The sequence below is a fragment of the Melanerpes formicivorus genome, unplaced genomic scaffold (assembly GCF_026170545.1).
Source record: "Melanerpes formicivorus ecotype bairdi unplaced genomic scaffold, bMelFor1.0.p_v2 SCAF_12, whole genome shotgun sequence".
Taxonomy (NCBI): Eukaryota; Metazoa; Chordata; class Aves; order Piciformes; family Picidae; genus Melanerpes; species Melanerpes formicivorus.
In genome coordinates, this window is record NW_027142364.1 from 7,984,369 (window position 1) to 8,008,143 (window position 23,775).

The window sequence follows — 23,775 nt, forward strand, 5'->3', positions numbered from 1 at the left end:
GAGGAAAGCACACTGCGGTGCCCTGACTATGCGCAATAGGAGAAACCGGTCGTTTTGCAGAGCTTTCCAGGAGCAGATATGTAACACCCCGGTCAGTAGTTTTCTGGCAGCTTATTTTTCCATCAGAAAGTGTTGTTTTGTTATAATTAAACCTTTATGTGGGAACCTGTCAATGGGAAATTGAAATGTGCTGTTCTAAAAGTACCAGAACATCCTGTTTCAAAATTTGTAGACTGAAACACTTTGATTTTTATTCCAGAATTTTAATATAACTTAAAAGTAATTATTTCCTTTAATTTTTTTTTTTTAACGGCATAAAAACCACAAAGTCGAAATTGATCTCTTTGCACCAAGCTGTGTGGTGCAGCAGACACGCTGGAGGGAAGGGAGGCCATCCAGAGGGACCTTGACAGGCTGGAGAGGTGGGCACAAGCCAACCTCATGAAGTTCAATAAGAGCAAGTGCAGGGTCCTGCATCTGGGTCGAGGCAATCCCAGGCACAAATACAGGCTGGGCAGTGACTGGGTGGAAAGTAGCCCTGAGGAGAGAGACTTGGGGGTGCTGGTGGACAAAAAGCTCAACATGAGCTCTCAATGTGCTCTTGCAGCCCGCAAAGCCAATCAGATCCTGGGCTGCATCAGGAGAAGTGTGGCTAGCAGGTCGAGGGAGGTGATCCTCCCCCTCTACTCAGCCCTGGTGAGACCCCACCTGGAGTACTGTGTCCAGTTCTGGAGCCCCTATTACAAGAGGGATGTGGAGGTGCTGGAACGTGTCCAGAGAAGGGCCACAGGGATGATCAGAGGGCTGGAGCACCTCTCCTATGAGGGCAGACTGAAGGAGTTGGGGCTGTTCAGTCTGCAGAAGAGAAGGCTCCGAGGTGACCTAATTGTGGCCTTCCAGTATCTGAAGGGGGCCTACAGGAAGGCTGGGGAAGGACTTCTCAGGATCTCAGGTAATGATAGGACTAGGGGGAATGGAATGAAGCTGGAGGCGGGGAGATTCAGGCTAGATGTGAGGAGGAGGTTCTTCACCATGAGAGTGGTGAAACCCTGGAATGGGTTGTCCAGGGAGGTGGTCGAGGCCCCGTCCCTGGAGGTGTTTAAGAGCAGGCTGGATGAGGCTCTGGCCAGCCTGATCTAGTGTGGGGTGTCCCTGCCCATGGCAGGGGTGTTGGAACTAGATGATCCTTGTGGTCCCTTCCAACCCTGAATGATACTATGATACTGTGATGATTCATAAAGCCTCATTACTACAGCACGTGGTACATTCAAGGCGGTCAACAATCTAGAAGTCTTGGCACTGACCATTCAGTCTGTGTCTCACTACTTGGGGTCATGGCTGTGAGCTTTGTCAGGAGTCTGCCTGTCTTTTCATGTAGATGAAAGAGATCAAGAAAGAAAACTGTTTTTCTGAACTGTGAATTATTATTTTTTTATTGCAATTTTACGTGAATTAATTAAAATGTTACAGTAATATAAAGAAAAATCACCAAATATGCAGGTTAAAATAAAAAACAGGCAACAAAAAAAAACCAAGAAGAAGAAAACAACTAAAGATAACTCAAGGCTTTCCTTTGCCTGGCTTTGTAAATTTAGTGCCTGTCATAAGCTAAAAAGAAAAGAGGCTTTTTATTTTATCCTGAAAGGAAATGAATGGTGGGGGGGGAAAGCAGAATTTGATTAGTTGTAGAGCCAGGAATTATTATTTTTGCGTCTTCCCTTAGATGGCAAAGTTGCATGACTGGTAACTTTGTTTTCAGAAAGAAAGGATGTAGAGTGGTTTTGATGATACATCACTAGTTATGACACAATCAGAAGGGCTGAGCAATTCTGCTCACATTGTGGTTATTTTACATCTGTAGGAACCAGGCACTGGGGAGGGGAAGCATGCCTGCTCTGTCAGGGAATGTGTATGAGTTAGGGTCTGAGATTTGTAGGGGACTGTCTTGTCATGATTAGGGACACCCTCCTGCAAAAGATTACTGCTTTTTATTTTTGCAACTTGCCCCTGCTATCTTCACCCACTTCTCCATTCCCTTCACTCTCTTTCCTTTTTTGCCATGATGTTGCTATGGGTTTTTTGTTCTTTTCACCCTGTCTATATAATTCCACCCTGCCTGTGTCCTTTCCACTTCTGTGTCTTCTGACCTTTCCTTGTAGTTATCTTCTCTTTCAAGATCCTCCTGGACCTTTTCTGCCAAGACCACCTGATCCTGTTGATTCATCTGTATTGTGTTCTCTCAATAGTCCTCCTCTGTCTAGTTCTTCCTCACCAGTGAGGTGATGGCAAAAGAAGGACACAGTCCCATCTATGAAGTCTATAGTCTAGATGCCACAGCAGTTGGGATGAACAATTTCAGAGAACGTCCTTTCTGTCTGTGTAGCTGTGTTGGAGGATACTTATGCTGTAGTTTCAAGCAATGTGGTCTTTTACAACAAAATCCGTGAAGTGTTACCATTTGGAGCAATAACCTTTTGTAGGACCGAGTAGGGATACAAACTGGTGAACTGGCATTAAAGTATTCATCTATTGCTGGATGTTTTATCAGCTGAATACATTATTGGGTCCATGCAGAAGGGAAAACATTTTAATACTTTAATTTGTCAGAAGTATTTGGTGGTTTTTAACTTAAAAAAAAATTAATCTTTGTTAGATAGCACAGAAACTTCAGTCCAGTCTCCAAATTACATACAACCTTATAATGGAAGAAAGCAAACTGATTTTTAGGTAGCTCAAGTGTTTTCAATTTTGTCATCTTATCTGTAATATTTATGCACCTCTGGCACATGAAAATCTGTGAGTCATAGTGCCTCTATGGTAGTTAACATAATATGCATAAGGAATAATAAAGCTGCCTTGTCTAAGATTCTCTCAGCTGTGCTTGTTATCTCGTTCAGCAGAACAGCCTGCTAGTGATGGACTGGTGGTAATATTAATTTGTTTAAAGCAATTGTCATGTAAAACAAATAGGTTCCTTCATTTTATTTTGTTCTTCAAACTGTGCACGCCAGTAAATTAAATATTAGTTCATATATCTCTTGCTCTATATTGGCCTTCCCTTTTCTTACCTAAATTTAATTGATATTCATCATGTAATATACAAAATTCTTTGTGCCATCGTTTTAAGCATGATACAGTAACATTTGATGCCGTGGTTCACTTTGTGTTTACAGCAACCTTAGGCAGATGAGATACAGTTTAAACTCCTGTAGCAGAATATTGACTTGTCTGGTCCCTTTGCTATCCTGGTTCTGAATCATTGGCTCCATTGCCCGAATTACATCTTTGCAAATATATGAAAATGCAGAGTAGTGCCCTATTGCCTTAGGTCCCCAGAAGTGTTGGTCACCTTATTGAGTATCTTAGCTAACAGAATAAAAAATTGGCCTCTTCACGTTTCATACATTTCAAAAGGTAGTATCTTTCTTGTTTTTCTACATATAATATCTGAAAAGGCCCTTCAATGTTTGAATGATACTAAAGCATCTAAGAGATCAAAGTCTTTGTTTTCAGGAGGTGTTGAGTCTTCTGTTGCTGGGTCAGTGTTTTCTACTGCAGGAGGCAAGAGATCCTTATCTGTGAATTCTCTGGGAAAGCTAGGAGGTGCTGGGAGGTCTGTATTTTGTTTCCATGGTTTTCCAGGACATATGGGGGAGGTTGGTTCTGTGCGATCTGACAACCCATTAAATAAAGAAGTGTCAGGAAGAATTTGTGGTTCTGCATGAGTACTGGTTTCCTTTGCACCCCCTAGATTAACTAGCCCTGCTGCTCTTTCAGCACGGACTGATGAGAGGGTTTCATTTTGATTAAACCCCCTTTCACTGGACTCCTCAGAAGATCTAGAGTTAGGATGTTTGTTTCCCATTTTACTGTGTTTTTTATGCCCACACCCATGTCCATTTCTGTGCCCACAAGCGAGTTCATGCCTATGCCTTTTGCCAGACTCCCGATCTTTTTTATGTCCATGCCTGTGCTCATGTCTATGTTTATGCTTATGCCTGTGCTCAAGTTCACCTTCGTCTGCTGGTTCTTGTCCATCATCTCTTCTCATATCTTCACCTGGACTTTGTCTTTCTTCTTCATTTTCATCGATGCATAAAATTTCATTTGGTAGTTCTAGCGCAGCAGTGCTTCGGAAAGGTGTGAATCCGGGAGGCATTCTTAGAAGTACAGACTGAAAAACATTGCAGTAATAGATATATTGGTTAAATGAACAAAAACAATAGCTTCAGATTTGGGAAATCCAGAAGTTGGCTTATTGCAGTACAATGAGTCATTTAGCAAAATGTGTTACCAGACTTTTAAGGTGAACTAATTATCTTTTCTATCTGTGATAAGCATGAAAACATAAACATCCTCCTAAACAACTCTGGAGTATTTTAGCAGGTATATGTTAAAAATAACAATTTGTATGACACTGGAACTCTGTCAGCTTCACATGGGAATGATACTATAGAGAACAAAACATGTACTGATTTCTGTACAGTTGATTTCTAGGACTACATGCACTTTTCAGAGTATAATACTTCAGTGTATAAAACCAGTTCATGCTAAAGGCTATCACATCTCTGAGTAGTCTGAATACCAGAATATTTGAAAGATCTGGGTTGTTTCAGTGTATGAAATGTAATTGTTCAATTTTAGATTTCTAGATTTGACAGACGCAGTATGTAAAACTGCTTAGAAATAGCAGATGCAGCTTAAAGCTGGTTGTATGAATCATTCAGTTGTCAGTGAGTAATCTGTTTCCCCATCACAAGTCAACTAGAAGACAAAGGCTGAATGCATGGTGTACAGTCACTATCCAACATGGGTTTCGTCTCTGTCCACCAAAGTGTCTGATCATTATGTAGCTGCTGATCATTATGTAGCTGCAAATCAGAGTTGTTTGGGATGGAGATGAATTTGCAAGTTATTATTAATACAATATTGTAGTGAAAACAAAGAGCAGAGACATTTATTAGTTGGCACATAATGAATGCATAGGTAGTTACAAAGGTGCTGAGCACAGTGAAGTACTGATTGTGTCTGTAAATTATCTCATGTTATTCAGTGTATCTTGTCTATTCAATGTATCCTCTCTCCTTCTCCCTGCTTTTATTAAAAACCCTGCAATCAGCAGAAATAAAAAAGTTCCAATAATAATAATAAAAAAGATTTGTATTCCATCCTGAAATTTTCAAAGTGCCCCATGTTCAGGGCTAGTTAATCACAGAGGTGGGCAGGAAGGAAGTGGAAAAATATTCCTGCAGAGACTGACAGCTCATGGCGGGAGATCTGCTACTCTACTAATATGAAAAGATTCACAGATGCTTTTGAAAACGATGGAGTGTAAGTACTGTGTTGCCAAATACATTTTTGTCTCAGTTTTTAAACCTAGTATGAATAGTGATTCAAAGGAGCTGATGAGGCTTGATACTTCAGAGCTTAACTGATAATAGAAGGGAGCAGTCAACCAGCAGAATGTTCTCTTTGTCCTGTTGCCTTTGTATTCCTATAATCACTGTGGTGTTGTGGTGAAAATGACTGGGGTGTAGCAAGCGGCTGAGGTTAGCAGGTGAGAGGAAGGCGTGTGGCATTACTGAGGCCATTAAAAGAGCTACATGTTCCTTTATTTTTGGTGCAAAATACGTGATGATTTGGAATGGGTAAAGAATTTAATGACAGCTTTTCTTCTATGCTCTACTTTTGATGATGAGTAATGAAGAGGAATCATACCATTGACCGTTCTTTAGTGCAGTTAATCTGGGGAAGGATTTTATTCTCCTGTGGGATCACATGAATTTGTGCTTCACATGGCATTCGTACCTATTGACAGAACAAAAATCAGCGCATTGAGATAACAGAACATCAGACACAAAGGAAGAGCATTGTGCATGAAGAAAAATTATTAAATAGTATTTTAAAATACAAATATACTTGGAAGGTTGCCCAAATATCTATGAAATCCATCCTTCTGTATTGGGACACATCACTGCTTAGCTTTTTGAGGTTGAAGTATGCCTGTATGAACACTTTAATTCAGCTTTTCATCTCCATCACTTCTGGAGCACTAACTGTTTAATCTTCATGGTATTACTAAGGAATACTGTTTGTTGATGGTATTTCTCCTACTAAAAATTGTAAAATTGAGAGAAAGGACATTTCTACCCCCCCCCTCCCCCCATTTGGTGCCTGCTGCACCAACAGGTTTTAAAACCTTGCAGACAAAAACTGTTCATATGATGGGAAAAGAAAAGGCAAATAAAACCTCTCCTTTCCAACCAACTCTCTTGCCAATGTTTTCTGGCCCTATCAGCATTATTTCCAGTGCTTGGAACACATTTTCCCAGTATAAGCAGCATGCACTCCAGAAACATCATTCCATTGCACAGCAGTAACATGCCAATCTCATGTTTTACTGAGCTGCAAGTCCACAGTGTCAGGAATATTGTAGCTATTTAATTTTGTAGCAGCCTCCTCCCTTCCTTTCTCTGCTTCATTATTACCAGAAGAAAGTTCTTTTGGTTTGCATTGAGCACTGATCTTGCAGTTGGAGGGACTCAGTTTGAGCTTTGTGGTTTAGTGCTGTTGTCATGGGCTTAGGTTACAGGGAAAGTTGTCCTAGCTGAAACAGAGGTCTAGTGAAAGAGGTAACAGAACTCAGGATGTGTTTTTACTTAAGTGTTTATGATTTCTGCTGCAAATGAATTTGTCCATTAGGAACAGTACAGTTGGCAACATTGTCATTACTTACACTCTCTGATGTGGCTTCACAGTATTCATTAAACTCTTCAACCTCTGTCTTTGAGCAGTTTGTCTTCCAGACTGAAAATATTAAATTGTAGTTTCGTCCCGCAAACAGCTGAAAAATTAGCAAGAAGGCTTTCTGTGGTGAAGGCAGTTCATTGAAAAGGGTTCACAGGAAAGATGTTTTTCTACAAGTTTATACTATTTATCTTCTCCAAGCCCTTACCACTGGGGCAGCCTATGTTAAAGTACAAGATAAAAATATTTGGCAGCAAACCTATCTGCTTCTAATTGACTTATTTGCTCCAGCATTGAAATTCCAGCATTGAAAGAAACAGAAAGGTCAGAATATTATCAGGCCCACAGTTTTAGCTTTGTTTTATTGGATAGCTGTATTAATTTCTTTAATAACAAATTAAATCATTAGAGACACTGATGTGGAGAGCCAAGTATGATGTAAGAAAAGTGGAATGTGAGTAAAATGAAGTGTGTGACGAGCAGGCTCAGTTGAAAATTAATGTATTTGCCAAATGCATTAAGCAGAGAAACTGCATGGCTGCAAGAATGTACCTGGTACGAGCTCTCTTATGAGTAATTTTTAGAGAGCCCAAGATAATATATCTTGCTTCAGAGACAACAGGCAAAACATGAAAATCTGTCTACTTTTAAGATGTATGTATGCTAATATCAGTCATGATATTGAAAGTGAGAAAAGCAAAAAGTTTGAAAGAAGAAAAATGTTTAAGAGAAGAAAAAGCATAGATCTTATTAGTAAGATACTGTGAGCTAAGCAGAAAAATTCTGGTGTGCTTTTAGGGCCTTCTCCAGTGCTACTGTTCATACTTAGGAAAGGTTGACAAAGCATTTTCTGAACTACTCCACTGTCTTACTCTCAATTCTGTCTTAAACCTGTGGTTTGATGTGTTGGGGTAGTAAACAAGGCAGCTGCTAATGCTGATCAGTATTATCCTCTTGGGTCCTTGTTTTTCTTTATTTGGTTATATTTCTCTGGGAAATTAGGAAGCCTCATTTCATAGAGCTTACACCTACTGTAGAGTGTACAGTGCTTAAAATAACAGAGAGAATATTGGTGTGGTGGATTGAGTGGGTTGTTTCTACTTTTCTACTGTAGAATTCTAAGGTTGGTTACAAAGGCTGGTAGGGTCTCTGAGGAGACCTCATTGTGGCCTTCCAATATCTTAAGGAGGCCTACAAGAAAGCTGGTGAGGGACATTTTAGGGTGTCAGGTAATGATAGGACTAGGGGGAACAGAACAAAAATAGAAATGGGTGGATTCAAATTAGATGTTAGGAAGAAATTCTTCACTGTGAGGTTGGTGAGACACTGGAACAGGTTGCCCATGGAGGTGGTAGAAGCCCCATCCCTGGAGTTTTTTAAGGCCAGGCTGCATGTGACTCTGAGCAACCTGATCTAGTGTGAGGTGTCCCTGCCCATGGCAGGGGGGTTGGAACTGGATGATCCTTGAGGTCCCTTCCAACCCTAACAATTCTGTGATTCTAAAAATGGGGTAGATATTGAGAAATTAGATGACTTAAGTCAGTTTCTGTCCCATGCTTTTAAAATCACATTACTCCAGGAAAATTAAAAAAAAAAACAAGAGATGGGAGATTTTTAAACAACTTCTGAACATTTTCGAAGAAAAAACTGCATGGATCTTTCAGCTACCACATGTATCAACACTTAGATTTGAAATATTTTTTTTTTCTCCAAGTACAAACTTCAGAGGACATTGGGCTCAAACTATTAACACTGCCATGTCTGCTGTTTATGTCTGGTATATGCCAACCTGAACTGTTGCTGCTTCTATTTCTCCAGCTTTATAGTAGAAGTCATCATTGCTTTCCAAGTTGTACTTCTGCATAGAAACCTTGAGTAGTTCCTTTAGGTCTGGATGGTCATTTGGGATAATCTTTGAACAACCAGTACGAGTGGCAGGAATTACTGTGTCTTCAACTGAAAGAAATCAACAATCATCATATCTAAGGAACAAAAGAGTCAATGTAGATAAAGACTGGGAAAACCAGTTACAAACTCTTGCCTTCTGGAATGCTTTGTGTTTGGGTCTATCAGATGAAACAAAAAAACCTTTTTAGTTTTATACATTCTCTTGGTTGTCTCAAAGAGCACTGCTTCAGCTGTAAGTGTCACATTGGCCACTTAACAGTTTTGTCAAAACAAGAATTGTGTGTACCATTCGTGGGTAGCTAGCAAACAGGGATGGAAGTACTATATGTATGGAAGGACCTGACTCACGTGAAACAGGTGCCAGTAAATGAGTGTGTTAATTTCTTGAAGTAAAGCAAGTCTGAACAGATGAGAATGCAGCTCTTACTGCATGGAGTAGTACTGTATTCATTGCTTTAAGGCTGTGGATTGATGGCAACCTGTGTCCAAAAAGATGGCTGCAGGAAGAATTAACAGTAAGAAAATTACTTGGGAGTTCAACTGTAATGAACTTACTTATTCTTAGTAGTTTATTTACTAGGGGGAAAAAAAGGCCTCTAATATATCAAATGTAAGTATAGCCATGCACTAAGAAATAAATAATGATAATATCAGTAGGTGAATTACCATTTTTTGGACAACTTAAAGTGCTCAGTGCCTTTGCCTTTCAAAAGAATACATCGGAGCTCTCGGGAAAGTTAGAAGTTCTTTACACAGTGGAACATGAACTCCCTTGTCGCTGTGGTGGAACATGAACAGATTTTTGTGGGACAATTGGACTTTTGGAGTCTGTCTCTCTTAATCTCCAGTTGAGAATCAGGAAGCAGCTGTATGTCACACAAGTAGGGCAGTATGCAAATGATAAAATGTAACTGCATATGAAACACTTGCAGGAAGTGAAAAATTCTGTGGTAATATTTCATTAAGATGCAGTGCTTTTTTAGTCTTGTTACCATGTTTTCATTTCTTGCATTTTAATTCTGTCTTTTCTTTACAGTTGTAAAAAAAACATTGAAAGCTGCAGAACTTTCAGAACTGATAGTGCCTCCTACATACCTGTAAAGTTGCATTTGCTTGTGGTATCTGCGATCTGTGCCTGAAGATTTACAAAGGCTTTGGCTTCACATTGACCTACACGCTGGAGTGAAAAGCCCAAAACAGTTCCTTATTATTTAGAAATAATGAAGAAGCTCACATCCTAGCACCTTCTCACTAACAGAGTAAGTTAAACATGCTGCTAGTTATTCCTTTCTCCCTCTAATAAAGTGAGAGCGAGAAGCCTGACAGTCTGTAGAGCCAGTAAATGATCAGGGTTCAAAAGGACCGCTCAGAGAAAATAAAACTGTAAAAGAAAATCTAAATGAACTGTTTGTATGTGTTCATTACTGAAGGAAATGGGGATGTTTACAGGCCAGAATCCTATTTTATGGGTAACACTGGAATTTCTGCCCTAAACTGTAGAGACCAAAAAGAAGATTACACAATTAACAAATCAAACATTTCCAAGTTTCTTTGTATTTACTCAGGTGTTCTAAAGGAACTGTGGTAGGTGACTTGCTTAAAACTGCCTTGATATCTGAGAGCTGGAAGGAAGCAGACATTGATGCTGTTCTGTTTTGAAAAGGTTATAGGCCCATAAAACTGATGCCTATACCATTCAAGTGATTACAAATGGTAATAAGGAAAGAAGCATGGTGCATGAATACATCAAGGCGAGAGCGGGGATTTTGTTGTAAACGGAAATTGTGTTTTGCAGATTTATCAAAGTTCTGCAAAAGCATCAACAAAAGTGGGCAAAGAGACTTGTTGATAACATTTTTTTCAAAAAGGTTTCAGTGAAATCCCTTATCAGAAACTTTAAAGGAAACCCAACTGTAGAATAAGAACAATTACTAACAATTCAAGATCTTAGTGCTATTACAGAAAATATTGTCCATTAGAAAATGTGCTTAGCAGTGGTTTAGGAAAAAAAAATCAAGTCTTATTCTCCAGGCTAGGGAGAGTGACACAATGTCCAACTCTGTGGTTCAGATGAATGCTCAATGCAGGGTGCAATTCTAATCTTTACATTTCAAAATTAATAGTACAGAGCTGAAAAACAGTATGAAACAACTTCCATGGAATTTGGTCATTCCGCAATATGGAATGTTCCTGGAATATCATATTCTAATGTCAGTGAATGATCTATTAGCAAGGCTGCTTAACAGTTTAGGAGATGTGATAAAGATCCAATCCTTCAAACCTTGCACAATCAAAGCAGTGTGTGAATGAGCTTAAGGTTTAAGGGCAGTTGCAGTATTGGAGAGACTTGCTTCAGTTAGTCTGTCTCACTCTCCTGTTAATTGCCAATGTTGTCATTCTTTCCTTTTACAATTAACGTGCTCAAAACATTCTGAAATATTTCTTGAGACATCCGAGGAGCAATTTTGTAACAGGAGAGGCTCTTGAATGTCACACTCAATAGTGCACTTCCATAACAGCTGAAACAGATGCAAGTCAAGGCTCCTGTGTTTTATTTTCCTCTCCCATTTACCACCACTCTTCATTATGACTCTGCTTTCCTGTCTTTTGCATTGAATTTGCAGGAGCATTGTCTGACTTCATGGTGATCTGGTCCAGGGGACTGGTTGAACAACCCTCAGGGTTTGGTACACTTAATTCTGTTTCAGGTCAAAAAAAGATGAGGAAGTACCTATTTGTGCAGCATTGTTTAGCTAGAGTATGCATGTTTATTAATAAATTCCACTTATTTGACCTATGGTAGGAATTAAGTAATAATTCTTCTACTTGCTGTTCTTAGAAGATAGGTCTTAAGCTGGAAAAACAGTGCTCATTTTAATTACTGCTTTTTTTGGGTTGCATCTGAATAACTCCTTGAATAATAAAACTTTAAAGTAATCTATTGTTATTCTATAGAGTAATCTGTAACCACTTCAGTGGTCATCACTGCTGATTCAGAAGACATATATGTTCTAATGTCATGAACAGACAGTTATCTCTAAGCCTGGATTTAAACTTCATTCACAAAGTGAAGCAAGGCTATAAATTTTCTGGCTTCAGAGCTCCATAATTATTTGTTAATATGATACCTTCTTGCTAAATAGATTTTAAAGATTACTTACACCTCTAGAAGTGGTTTTGCACTCTGGAGTTAAATCTTGAAATTGGTCTTTGGTGCAATTAGTCTCCTCGATTTCATATTTAATTATATAATTCCATCCAGCTACCACCTGGAACAGATACATTATGTAAACCAATACAAATTTGGAAATTAAACTATTAAATGTGATTAGCAAAAAAAAAAAAAAAAAGAAGGCAAAACTGCTCTTCTAGTGCCTTCCATCTATCAAATCAATTTGCCGTCATTGAGCCGTAGAATATTCACGGACAGCAAAAAAAATCTTGTCCTTGTGATACAAAAAGTAAACTAAGTCATGCATATATTAGAAGTGCAGTTTGTATTTGGAATCCACTTTTCCTGGCAAGCCTGCAGTCTCATAATTCTTGGTTTCTTGCACTTTCCTCCAAAGTATTTGTGACTTATTATTCCCAGTGACAGGAAGTTGGTCTAGATAGATGACTGCACTAATAGAGCTTGGCAAGTCCTGTGTTCCTGAGCATGGGACATAGTAAAAAACATCTGAATAATGTAACTTTATACCACTGGCATAATTTCTTATTGAGTGTCCTGTGTTTATATTCTACCCATAATTGTGTCTGCTTTGGGCTTTACCTGCCCCTGCCTGCTTTTTGTCCAGATTTCTGCCCCTTTTTTTGTTTCCTCTCCAGGAAACAGTTTGGTTTTCCTTACTCTGGCTACTGCTGTGCACCCATGAAATCTCCCCACATCACATGGGTCAGGTAGCACCGGACTAAAAAGGGGAAATAAGAATCAATTAGAGAAGCTTTCCATTCCTGATCAGTTAAAGTGGAGGGCTCCAAGTAGTCTCTGTTGACCAGGGTTACATGTTGGCTTTCTTCCCAGCTGTGGGATTGCAGTCTGTCTGTGATGCTGTGTCACAGGGCTTCAATGTTGTGTAAGCTAAGGGGATTGTTACCGTCAGTAAATAAAAAGAGGACAACCTAAAAGAAATCATGGGACAAATTGACATTTTGGCTAAGCAAATATATGCACATTCAAAGCAAAGGGCCTGTCTTTGATGTCAGGTTATATACCAGTTAAAAGCAAAGAAACTTCACTTCCTTGGCAACATGACACAGATCCATAGGAGAGATATTCACAGGGAAGGAATTGTGCATGGTATAGCAGATGACGTGGTATTTCTGTGACCTGAGCAGCCATTTCTTGCAAAGCAGAAATGCTTGTGAGCATGTGAAATTTTCTTGTGTGCAGAAATATTTCAGTAAGTGACATGCTGGCTTCTTGTTATTCTCTTTCCTTTATGGGATTTACCCTTTGTATAACGTATAGCAGCTGCTGACATATGGGTCGTACTGCATTGCAAAGCCATAGATGCCTGCTGTTGTTTGAGAGGTTAAAGAGTATAGGAGACATCTGTGCAGGCTGGCAGTTTTTGGCACAGAACCTAGGATAGATCTTCTCCTGCTGGTGCTTCAGAGAGAAGCCAAGTGGGATACCTAGGAGCATCTGAGATGCCACGAAATGCCCATGTCAGTACTGAATTCAAATAAAGTGGTGCTAAACACCAGTTAGATGCAACTGCAGATTGAAAAAAAAATAAAAATATTGATAATCCACATTTTTTAATGCTGCCAGTTCTGAAAATCCACTGGGTAACTGTTTTATGATTCCTTAATTTCTAGGATAATTATTTCCAGGGTCTACATTCTAGATGCTTATTGTAAGCCTTCATGAAACATAAGCCACTTTAGAATCAGAAACAATCAATATACCTGGTTTGGGTCGTTTGGGGGGGATAAAATTTAGGGCAAAACCATGCACAAACCTGTCTTTCAGCTTCTTTTATTTCCACGAGCTTAAAAAGGGCAGGTTCATCACTGTGCCTGTTAAATTTTTTAATGGCTTCTTTCAGAATTTCTGGCACTTCTGAACTGTCACTTGATATAGGCTGGAAGCATCCAAGACAGGTACCCACATCAATTCTTATCTTTGTAGCTGGAAAAGAAATGAACAAAAAAAACCCACCGTAAGACTTCATGTAAAACAGCCTCAGGATTTTGGTTTTCCTATGTAGGAATGAGACAAAAGGTTCAATGAGCAAGACCCTTTCCTGCTTTTAATTGGAGTGATCAGCAAAACCTGTACTTCAGTTTCAGGGCCTGCAAAAGGCATTAATTTTATTTAGGAACATGCTTTGGTTTGTGGTGGTAGGGGCTATCCATGGCATTTGGATCCAGCCATAGGTCAGGAGGAGTTCAGGAGTCACTGAGTCTCTGAAGAACCTTGCACATAGTTTTGACCCCAGTAAGGCAGGGTCATCCCTCATTCACTCAGGGAAGAACCACTGGATACTACAACTAAGGAGGTACTCAGATTTTTTCAGAGCTCACCCATCATGTGCAGCTGCTTGCTGTCCTCACTGTGTTTCAGGATGGGAACTTTGGCAGGAGTGTTTTGGCTCACCCATGTGAACTGCTCTGATGAGCTCCTAAGGGAGTGTAGTTGAGCTGTTCTGCTGAGGTGCTGCTTGTCACTGTGGCTGCCAGTTACCACTTGGTGTTACTGTCAGGCTTAACCAACTGGATTGGCAGTGGATAGACAAGCTTGACAGGGATGCTCAAACTTCTGTTTCCTACTACTAATCCTATTAAGTTTCTTTCCTTCCTAGTAATCATGGATTGGATTTTCATAAATTAATTTTATAGTTCAATACATAAATTAATTTCATGATTCAGTGAGCTTGAGAATGAAAGTGGGACAATATGTGGTCTCCATGGAATTGAAGTAAAATTTGTGTGCGTGATCTTCAGCTGGTGTAAACTGGCTTTAATGGGGTTAGGCCAGCTTGCACCAGCCAGGAAACCAGTCCAGGTCAGTATGATCAAACTGTTCCTTCCACTATGAAGTCTGAACAGTATGGTACCTATCATGGTGGAGAAATCTTCACCAGTTAGGGTCTACTGTTTTGCTCTTTCCTTTAGATTTGATTTGGATGCTCTGTACATTTAGAATATCTCACTGTAAGCAATACCACTTAGTGTTAGCTCTCCAAGGGGTACTTGAACAAAACCTAGCCCTTCATGTTTCTAGCAACTTTTACTTTGATTCAGTAATGGCAAATATATACATGTGACAGAAAAAAATGACCATGTTTTCAGGGAGTAATCACAAGGGAGATAATAAAACAACAGTACCCCCAGTTCTAAACTGACTGTGGTCCCGTGAAATTTTCCTAAGTGCTGAACAAGTGTTGTCTTTTTTTTCAGAGTTGCTATAATTTGGCTAGAAGAGATGAGCTTCTTAGACCAAATACAACTAATGTAATTTATGGGTTTGTTTGGTTTGTTGGTTTGTCGTTGGTTGGTTATCTAAAGCTTCGAGTGCAAATTTCCCATGGATTCTCCGTGGGATTCACACAGCTTTTTCTGGCAACTAGGTGTCACCCTTGCTCTACGAATGCGTCTGAATCAAGCAACCTATGTTCTGTAGCAGAACATGGAGTTTTTGTGCACTGCAGTTCCTAGAAGCACGCTGGCTGGAGGTACAGACATTTGAGCATTAAGCAAGATAATTAGAAACAAAAAAGAACCGAAACAAAACCAAAACAACCTCCTACAAAAACAACTGAAGCCCCCCACAAAAACTGCCAAACATGTCAGAAATTGTGGTAGGTATTTCTGTAGTTAATATGCACTTGGCTCCCTGCTACTAGTTACGTGGATATTGTAACACTAGCTTTAATATGTCTTACAGGAACACTGGGCATAGGCACATAGAGATCTCAGTTTCAAAGCTTTTAAACAATGTGATCCCTTTCTAATGAAGGAAATTACTATGTGAACGTGAGTCATATATGAATGTCTTATAGGCAAGAAATCATAGAATGGTTTGGGCTGGAAGGGATATTTCAGAAAATGTAGTACTGCTGCTTCTTAAGACCCAAAAGATGCCACAGTCTCACATAATTGCATCACTGCTGGCTTTTTATTTTGTACCTAAAATGGTTTTGTTGTTCTTTTTTTTTTTTGGTTGGGCTAAATATTTGCTTTGATAAACTTTCACAGAAATACTTTGGTCAACTTTATTTTGGAGAAGATGAGGTACTGTTTTATCATGTAATTTTTTTTTTTTCATATGTAATTTCTGGGACAATTTTATACTTGAATAAGTAAGAATAGAAAATTCATGTGTGGCAAGCTCTATCTAGTCTCTGAGTGACTGATATGCTTTTGGTCTTAAGCAAATTCACTTTAACTTGGTATAAATCCAGTGTTTGAAGAAACTTAGTGTACATACTGGTTTTCATTATCCTAGATAGAAACTGCCAGTGCTTCACTGACTTAGCCTATGCTTGTGTGACAGCGAAGTGAAATTTCATCTTCACCATGTAGTTGCTTATGGAAGAGTATTTATAAATGTCCAGGTAGAATGGTGAGGAGCTCCTACCTCTAAAATTACCTGAAAACCTCAGTATTGTATTTTTCCCATTCTTATTTGTCAACATACTTGTGGAATGCTACCCCAAACAGTTACATACCTGGGAAAATTTTACAATCCTGCGAAACATTACTCATTTTTTCACCATTACTCATGTGAACTCGAGCTGTGCATTCTCCTGTGCTCTGCAAAAACATATGACAACATTTGTCTTAAAATTGCTGAATTAAAATACAGTGCTCTATATTCGTCTAGTTATTGAACACACCTGACAGTTGCAGCTTGAGTTGGGGAACAAGCTCATATTTGCATTTGGGCTAATGTCTCATTTGCTGTTTTGTTACTGAAAAAGGAATGGTGGTGTTGATTGTGAGGAGAGTAGAGAAGAAGCGGAGCAGATGATTTGAAAGATGGCTTTCTATCACGATTGATGCATGTTAATTGACTGAAGACTGTACAGTTAGAATAACGGAAATGAGCACATCCTCATAAATGAAGTCCATATGAATTGTGTGTTTACCTAATTTCCTCTCTGCTAGTACAAGATAGGCAGCAGGCAGCAGTCAACATGGCATTTCACACTGATTCTAATGGTGTTAGCACCTTCATCCCTTTCTTTGCATTGTGTACTGTGTGAAATAACAGGGACTTCCCCTGGAAATGTGCAGTGTTCCTGCATGCTAAGCCCCATCCCTGGAGGTTTTTTTAAGGCCAGGCTGGATGTGGCTCTGAGCAACCTGATCTAGTGTGAGGTATCCCTGCCCACGGCATGGGGGTTGGAACTAGGTGATCCTTGAGGTCCCTTCCAACCCCAGCAATTCTATGATACTATGCTCTGTGTGCCCCAGTTGTATCTCCTCTAGGTGTTCTGTGGCATATTGCACTGCTGAAAGCCCTCTGGGATTTTTTTTTTTGCCATAGTGGCTTCTATGTCAGTAATTTTGTTGGTGCAGATCTGAAGTCAATTATTTGTGCAAGTTTCCCTTATAAATCATTAACAGCAAGTTTTATAGCCCTCACACTCTCCCAGTGCTTGTTTCATGTGTTGAATTTATACTGAAGTTACATATTGAAGTGTTGAAATGTTCCCTTCTGCATGTATTCAGGATAACAGTGGTAAAATCACAAGTAGAATGGTGAACTTTAGAGATGTAAACAAACATTTGTGTAACTGGACTTTAGTCCCATGAGCTCTCAAAAGCAACACAACTAAGAAAGTGAAATTCTTTACTGTATTTTTCCCCAGGCAGCTGTAGTCTTGGTCATCAGACTGATGTTTCTGAACAGAGAACTTTTAAAGAGAAAAGATACTTACAGCCTCTTCAGATGCTTTGTAATCACAGTCTTGCCAGAGTTTGTTTTCTTCTACAGCACAAGTGGTTTCTTTTATTCGATATTTCACGTAGAATTGTGGCTCAGGACCTGCCTGGATAAAAAACAATGTGCATGTCATCATTTGCATAGCAATAAATCAAGTGAAAAGATAAGAGAATCAAATGGTAAATGATATCCATTGGTTACCATAGGTTTTACAGTGTAGTTTCACATTAGCTGCTGGTCTCCATGCTAGGTCTTCTAAATCTTGGTAGTTCAATAATTACCTTACCTATTTATATTACTGAGCCCTTACCTACAACATATTGATACCATAGGTACAGGACGCTCAATTACCTTCAGTTTAACTTGTAGTACCAAGGAGTTTAGAACCAGAAAGAAGTGGTTAGGTTTTATGCTCATATTCAAATGCACTCCAAATAAGCAAATTTGAGTTGCAGGTTGGACAGTTAGCATAATTACCAGCTTGGACTATGCTCCTTGCTGCTTCTCTCACTCCTGGCCTTTTCCCAGAGCTGTCTACTTTCCTTCTGTACATCTCCACAGGCAGCCCAGCAACAGCAGCCAGAAACCCTCAGGCAGCCTGGCAGTGCCCAGTCTGCCTTTACTTTAGGGTACTTAATCTGCCCTGCCTACTCTGGGGAAAGGGGCAAGGAGGGCATATGATCTGGAGACAGCCTTTGGCAGTGCCTGCAGCTTTCCTATCGGCATTAAAGGGAGAGCTGCTCTTCAGGGTAGGCTCAGGAATCCCATGAGATGCATTAGAGATGAGGTAGTAAGCAAAGTTTGGCCTGGCCAGTGGAAATGCTTCCAATGTTGGTAAGCAGAAGGAAATGAGTAAGGGGATATTTTCTCTTTGCCGTGAACTGAGTAGTGAGCCTGTAATATAACAAAGACACAGCAAGGTTTGTTGTTCATCCTTTAGGAGAGATATAAAGGCAGAAGTTACTAATCTTTTACAGCCACTCAAAATGTGCTGCCAATGTGCCTTTTCAAATACAAACACTGACAGTTGCTGTACTTTAACGCTGGTTATTCTTGAATGATACTGCTGGGAAAATTAAATGAGAATTCCCGCCTTAGTGGTGCAGCTGAGCTGATGTGGGTCGACAATACTGAATTTATGCTCATGTAGAATAGGATTCTCTGTTCTCTCAATTCCTGTTGTGTTTTGCTACAGCTGTGAAGGGGTGCAGAGGTACCTGATAAATGTTTGCAGGTTGTAAAACAGGATGAACGGTCTCTAAAAATATAATGGATTTAATTCTCTGCAGGTATAAATTGACATTTATAGAGCTGCATCAGATTATAGTATCTGGGAAGTAGATTTAAAAAGAGCTAAATTCTGTTTTCTATTACAGTGTTCCAGATCTGTAATAAATCAGCTCAGTAAGTAAACAAAATAGGTGAGAAGAGGCATTATTTCTGTACATTATTTGTTTATGTCATTATTATTATTATTAGGAACAGCTATGCCTTTAACTGGGGCAGGTTCAGTCTTTCACCAGTCAGCTTTTATGTTTTATTACCTTATCAATAATGAATGTACATGAATATGTAAGAACCAGCTATTTAATTAATGTATTCAACATTGTGAGACTAGCAATGAATAAAACCTATACTCTTTTTAGAAAAAGAATATTGAAGATAAGGAAATCTCTGTTGCAGATTCCTTTTTTCTGTTTTTACTTAGCATTATAGTCAGATCAGTGATTCAAAGTAATAACTGATTTCCACCTCAGATCTTTTCAGAAAGGGAAAGATGGCTATCTAGAGAAGGAAAGATAAATAACAATTGCAATAGGTATTAACCTGTCCTTTGGCAACAGCAGCAAAAGGAAGGTGGTGTTACAGCTCTGATACAAAGATGCTTGCAGTAGCCTGTTGTTAAGGATGTGTGTAGTTCAGTGTAGACAGTAGGACTACTAATTTGTTTAATGTTAATTGTATAAAGGGTTTGCCAGATTTTAGTCTTTGTTACTACGTGCTAAACTCTCCCATTTGAAAACAGGAAAACCAGAGGGTAGGTGCCAGGAGATTTGGGCAGTTTACTGTAAGGCATTTAGCAATTCATGTCCCCTTTCTGAGGTCAACTTTTATCTGATTAAAAGTATCTTGTGATTTTTGGAGTGCAGAATATTCTCTCTGGTACTGGGTTTCTTGTGTTTTACATCTGAAAATCCAATCCAGTAGAAAAAATGCTAATGTTGTTTTCAAGTAAAGTAATGCTTGTCATTATTATGGTAATAATCATCTTTGTATGCCTCTCAGAGGTAAATACCCTTTTGTTAGATTAATGCTATACAGGACTCCAGGCAAAGGATCATGTCTCATTCTTTTTTTTTCCTGTCACTCTGTTTGACTAAAATACCACCTTGTGCTGTGACTCAGGACTAGAGTCAATCAAATAATATTTGCAAGCAATTTGTTCAGAGTATAGCCACATTTTATGTCATCCTTTCATATGTTTGATATCAGCTCTTCCCAAATCAAGATAATATTCAGGTTCTTTAAGAAGTGTGGGTTTGCCATTGAGCTGAAAACCTTACTGATGATGCAAAGGGGTAGAATTCCCAACAGAGAAAGGAGAAAACAGAGTGGACTAGTAAGACACATTGTGTTAGCAACAGAAATTATCTATTCTTTAGTCCTTTCATTAATGAGCAGTTCAGCAGCCCACATAGCCCCATTGATAAGAACAGAATATACATCCCTGCTTGTCACAGTAATGAGTATCTTACTGTGCAAGTCATTCCTTTGATTTTTAAAACGTTTTTGGAAGACACTTTGCTGTCATGCTTGCTCTCTTATGAGCAACATGGAGATAATCTGATGTAGACTACATAATTCCAGCTTTTTTTCTTTTTGCCCCCAAAGCCTACTTACAGTTCTCTTGGCTTCCATCACCATGTATAGAGCAAATTGATTGCCAGTTGCTGTGTCTCCATTGTATTTCTTCAGTGCTGCGTCGACAGCTTTAAAGACATCAGGGTCATCACAGTGTGAAAATTCAAACGGTACAGGGTTGGCTCTGCTACAGATAAAACTACAGCAGAGCATGAGTACAATGAAAGGTTTCATAATTGAGGAATAAAGGTCCCCTGAATTAGAAGGCTCTTGAAAAACCAAATGGAAAAGGAATGCCTGACAGGGTTTCAGTCAACTCTTCTGTTTTTCAGGAGAAATAGCTAAGTAAACAGAAGGAGTGGATTGCTGGGGTTGGTTGGTTCTCATCATACCCTGTTTATACTGCAAATAAACTTCTGAGTTTATCTAAATAAACTTTGTGTGGTCACTACAATGACACTAAGGTTATCCACCTGCCATCACGATAACAGGCTAATGGCTGCAGCTGTGGACAGCAGGCTCAGCAGGATAGCTTCTGAGCAAGAGAGACAGCAGAATGCTTGCAGCTTTCTGGCTTCTTTTCTTAAATTCTAAACTGCTACCGAGAATGAATTTCAGAAGGCTTAAACAAGACACTCAAAGTCACAGTGGCAATGAAGTTTTGGTCCTGGACAGCAACTCTGTAAATGTTACAGATCTGAATAGAATAGAATAGAACAGAATAGAATAGAATAGAAAGAATAGACCAGGTTGGAAGAGACCTTCAAGATCATCATGTCCAACCCATCAACCAATCCAACCCACCTAAACAACTAACCCATGGCACCAAGCACCCCATCAAGTCTCCTCCTGAAGACCTCCAATGATGGTGACTCCACCACCTCCTCGGGCAGCCCATTCCAATGGGCAATCACTCTCTCTGTATAGAACATCCAGCCTAAACCACCCCTGGCACAGCCTGAGACTGTGTCCTCTTGTTCTGGTACTGGCTGCCTGGGAAAAGAGACCAACATCTGCCTGTCTACAACCTCCCTTCAGGTAGTTGTAGAGAGCAATAAGGTCACCCCTGAGTCTCCTCCTCTCCAGGCTAAGCAACCCCAGCTCCCTCAGCCTCTCCTCATAGGGCTTGTGTTCCAAACCCCTCACCAACTTTGTTGCCCTTCTCTGGACACGCTCCAGCAAGTCAACATCCTTCCTAAACTGAGGGGCCCAGAACTGGACACAGTACTCGAGGTGTGGCCTAACCAGTGCAGTGTACAGGGGCAGTGTTCAGTCTGCAACAGTTCTGAGAAGCTGTAACATGTTTGTAAAACATCTTTGGACAGATGAATGTCACGTAGCTGTTCCAAAACTCTTGATAAACCTTGTCCTTCACTCTGCTATTGCAAGTGTCCATTTTTGCTGTCACATGAAGACTGCCTTTGGACCATGGATTAATCAGTCTTCTAATGTCCTATAATCATTACAGACAGGGAAAGTGAGGCCAAAGAGCAAGGGGGTAATTGATGTTGCCTGTCTCAGGCAGAACAGGAATCAAACCTGGCTGGGAACATCTGGTCCTTGCTCCAGTGTAAAGCACCAAACAGCTTTGCTTTGAAACTATGAATACCCTGGGATTGCCTCAGCTTCAGTGTTCCAGTTGTGTGTTGCTACAGGTTTTGGTTGAAGAAAATGCACTTTAGAGGCTCTGAGGATAAACTATGGCAGAAATTAAAATTTTCCTCATGAATGGACTTCTAAATATCAGAAAACCTTCACTCAGTGACACAAAATGCTGTCTCCATTTTGTTTCTTTTCCTTTGATATACCCCTCTACTATATTTATGCCATTAAAAACCTACTTGGAGGACAAAATTACTAATTTTTTGTGATTAATCTTATGTTCTTGCTTATGAGATAACTGTTCTGAACTAACTCAGTGGAGTCCCAGGTCTGCCTGAATGGACTTTAGAATAAACCTTTATTTATTTTATTTTTAGAATAAACCAAACCAGGTTGGAAGAGACCTTCAAGATCATCACATCCAACCCATCGACCAATCCAACCCACCTAAACAGCTAACCCATTGCACCAAGTACCCCATCAAGTCTCCTCCTGAACACCTCCAATGACGGCGACTCCACCACCTCCCTGGGCAGCCCATTCCAATGGCAATCACTCTTTCTGTATAGAACTTCTTCCTAACATCCAACCTGAACCTCCCCTGGCACAGCCTGAGACTGTGTCCTCTTGTTCTGCTACTGGATGCCTGGGAGAAGAGACCATCATCCGCCTGTCTACAACCTCCCTTCAGGTAGTTGTAGAGAGTGATAAGGTCACCCCTGAGTCTCCTCTTCTCCAGGCTGAGCAACCCCAGCTCCCTCAGTCTTTCCTCATAGGGCTTGTGTTCCAAACCTCTCACCAACTTTGTTGCTCTTCTCTGGACTCGTTCCAGCAAGTCAACATCCTTCCTAACTTTACCTTGATGGGGGCTAAAGAGACACTGGTATTCCTTCTTCCCACTCCTCCCAACTCAGTTTCTGGTGAGAAAGTTTCAGCAATAAGGAAAACATTTCCATGAAAGTGTTCTTACATGCATCTGCATTTCTGCTCCTCTAAGAGCAGTTATTTGAAAAGGGCTGTCCTTGAATGCAGTGTACCTGGTACATCATCACCGGCAACTGTAGCGTTGGAAGCTATGGACGGAGATTGGAGTCAATACAGCTGACCAATATGATCGAGTATTGTTCCTTTATTGTTCCAGTATTGCAGGCCTATGGTGCAGGCCTATGGTGCAAGTATAGCACAGTAAAGTAAAGTGTAGAAGAAGAAGAGAAAGGAAAGGCAGAAGTGCGTAGCAAGGGAACTTCTACAACTTATATAAACTCTGCGTGCCTCGTTGGCATGGCTTCATTGGTTCCCTATGAGTGACCACACATTGCGCTATTATAGATTATTGGTCCAACTACTAACGACATGCGAGGTTTGTTGATGCAGGTGCATGTCCTGTTGTCCCAAGATAACTTTTTGTGTTTGTAGCTACCAGTGTCTTGTTTTAGTTACATGCTGCAGGCACAGCACTGTTTTGGTACACTGCTAGCTGGCTCTGCACTTATGCTGAGCATGGCCTACCATCATGTCAGGCTCTAGGCCTACACTGCCAGATTGCTCACACTGCTTGTTGCTGGCATTGCCACAGGAAGCACCTGTGCAGGCCACCCTGCAGTGTTACACTACAGGTCATTAACTATTTTCAGACCTTTTCTAGATAATGGCAGTAATGCAGCCACTGTTAGTTCATGCTAGAGTATGCTTCATGTTTTTTTACTGTGCAGCTAAACATCCATAGGAACAAAAAAGACAAAACTTTGGCAACAGTG

General features: G+C 40.0%; 1 protein-coding gene across 2 annotated transcripts; it reads right to left on the reverse strand.

The window, feature by feature from the left end:
• Positions 1 to 1,404: 1,404 nt before the first annotated feature.
• KNG1 (kininogen 1) lies at positions 1,405 to 20,720 on the reverse strand. 2 transcript variants are annotated; one of them, XM_068145116.1, is made up of 11 exons: positions 20,456 to 20,720; positions 17,550 to 17,660; positions 16,335 to 16,419; positions 13,623 to 13,792; positions 11,817 to 11,924; positions 9,751 to 9,832; positions 8,537 to 8,703; positions 6,737 to 6,844; positions 5,719 to 5,808; positions 4,015 to 4,174; positions 1,405 to 3,672 (listed from the first exon to the last, which is right to left on the reverse strand). In XM_068145116.1, the coding sequence occupies exons 1-11, from the start codon at positions 20,648 to 20,650 to the stop codon at positions 3,461 to 3,463; spliced, it is 1,488 nt and encodes a 495-aa protein (XP_068001217.1). In that variant the 5' UTR covers positions 20,651 to 20,720; the 3' UTR covers positions 1,405 to 3,460. The 2 variants fall into 2 exon arrangements, with proteins under 2 accessions (XP_068001217.1, XP_068001216.1); XM_068145115.1 differs by having other exon boundaries at positions 1,405 to 4,174; positions 20,456 to 20,716.
• Positions 20,721 to 23,775: the final 3,055 nt, after the last annotated feature.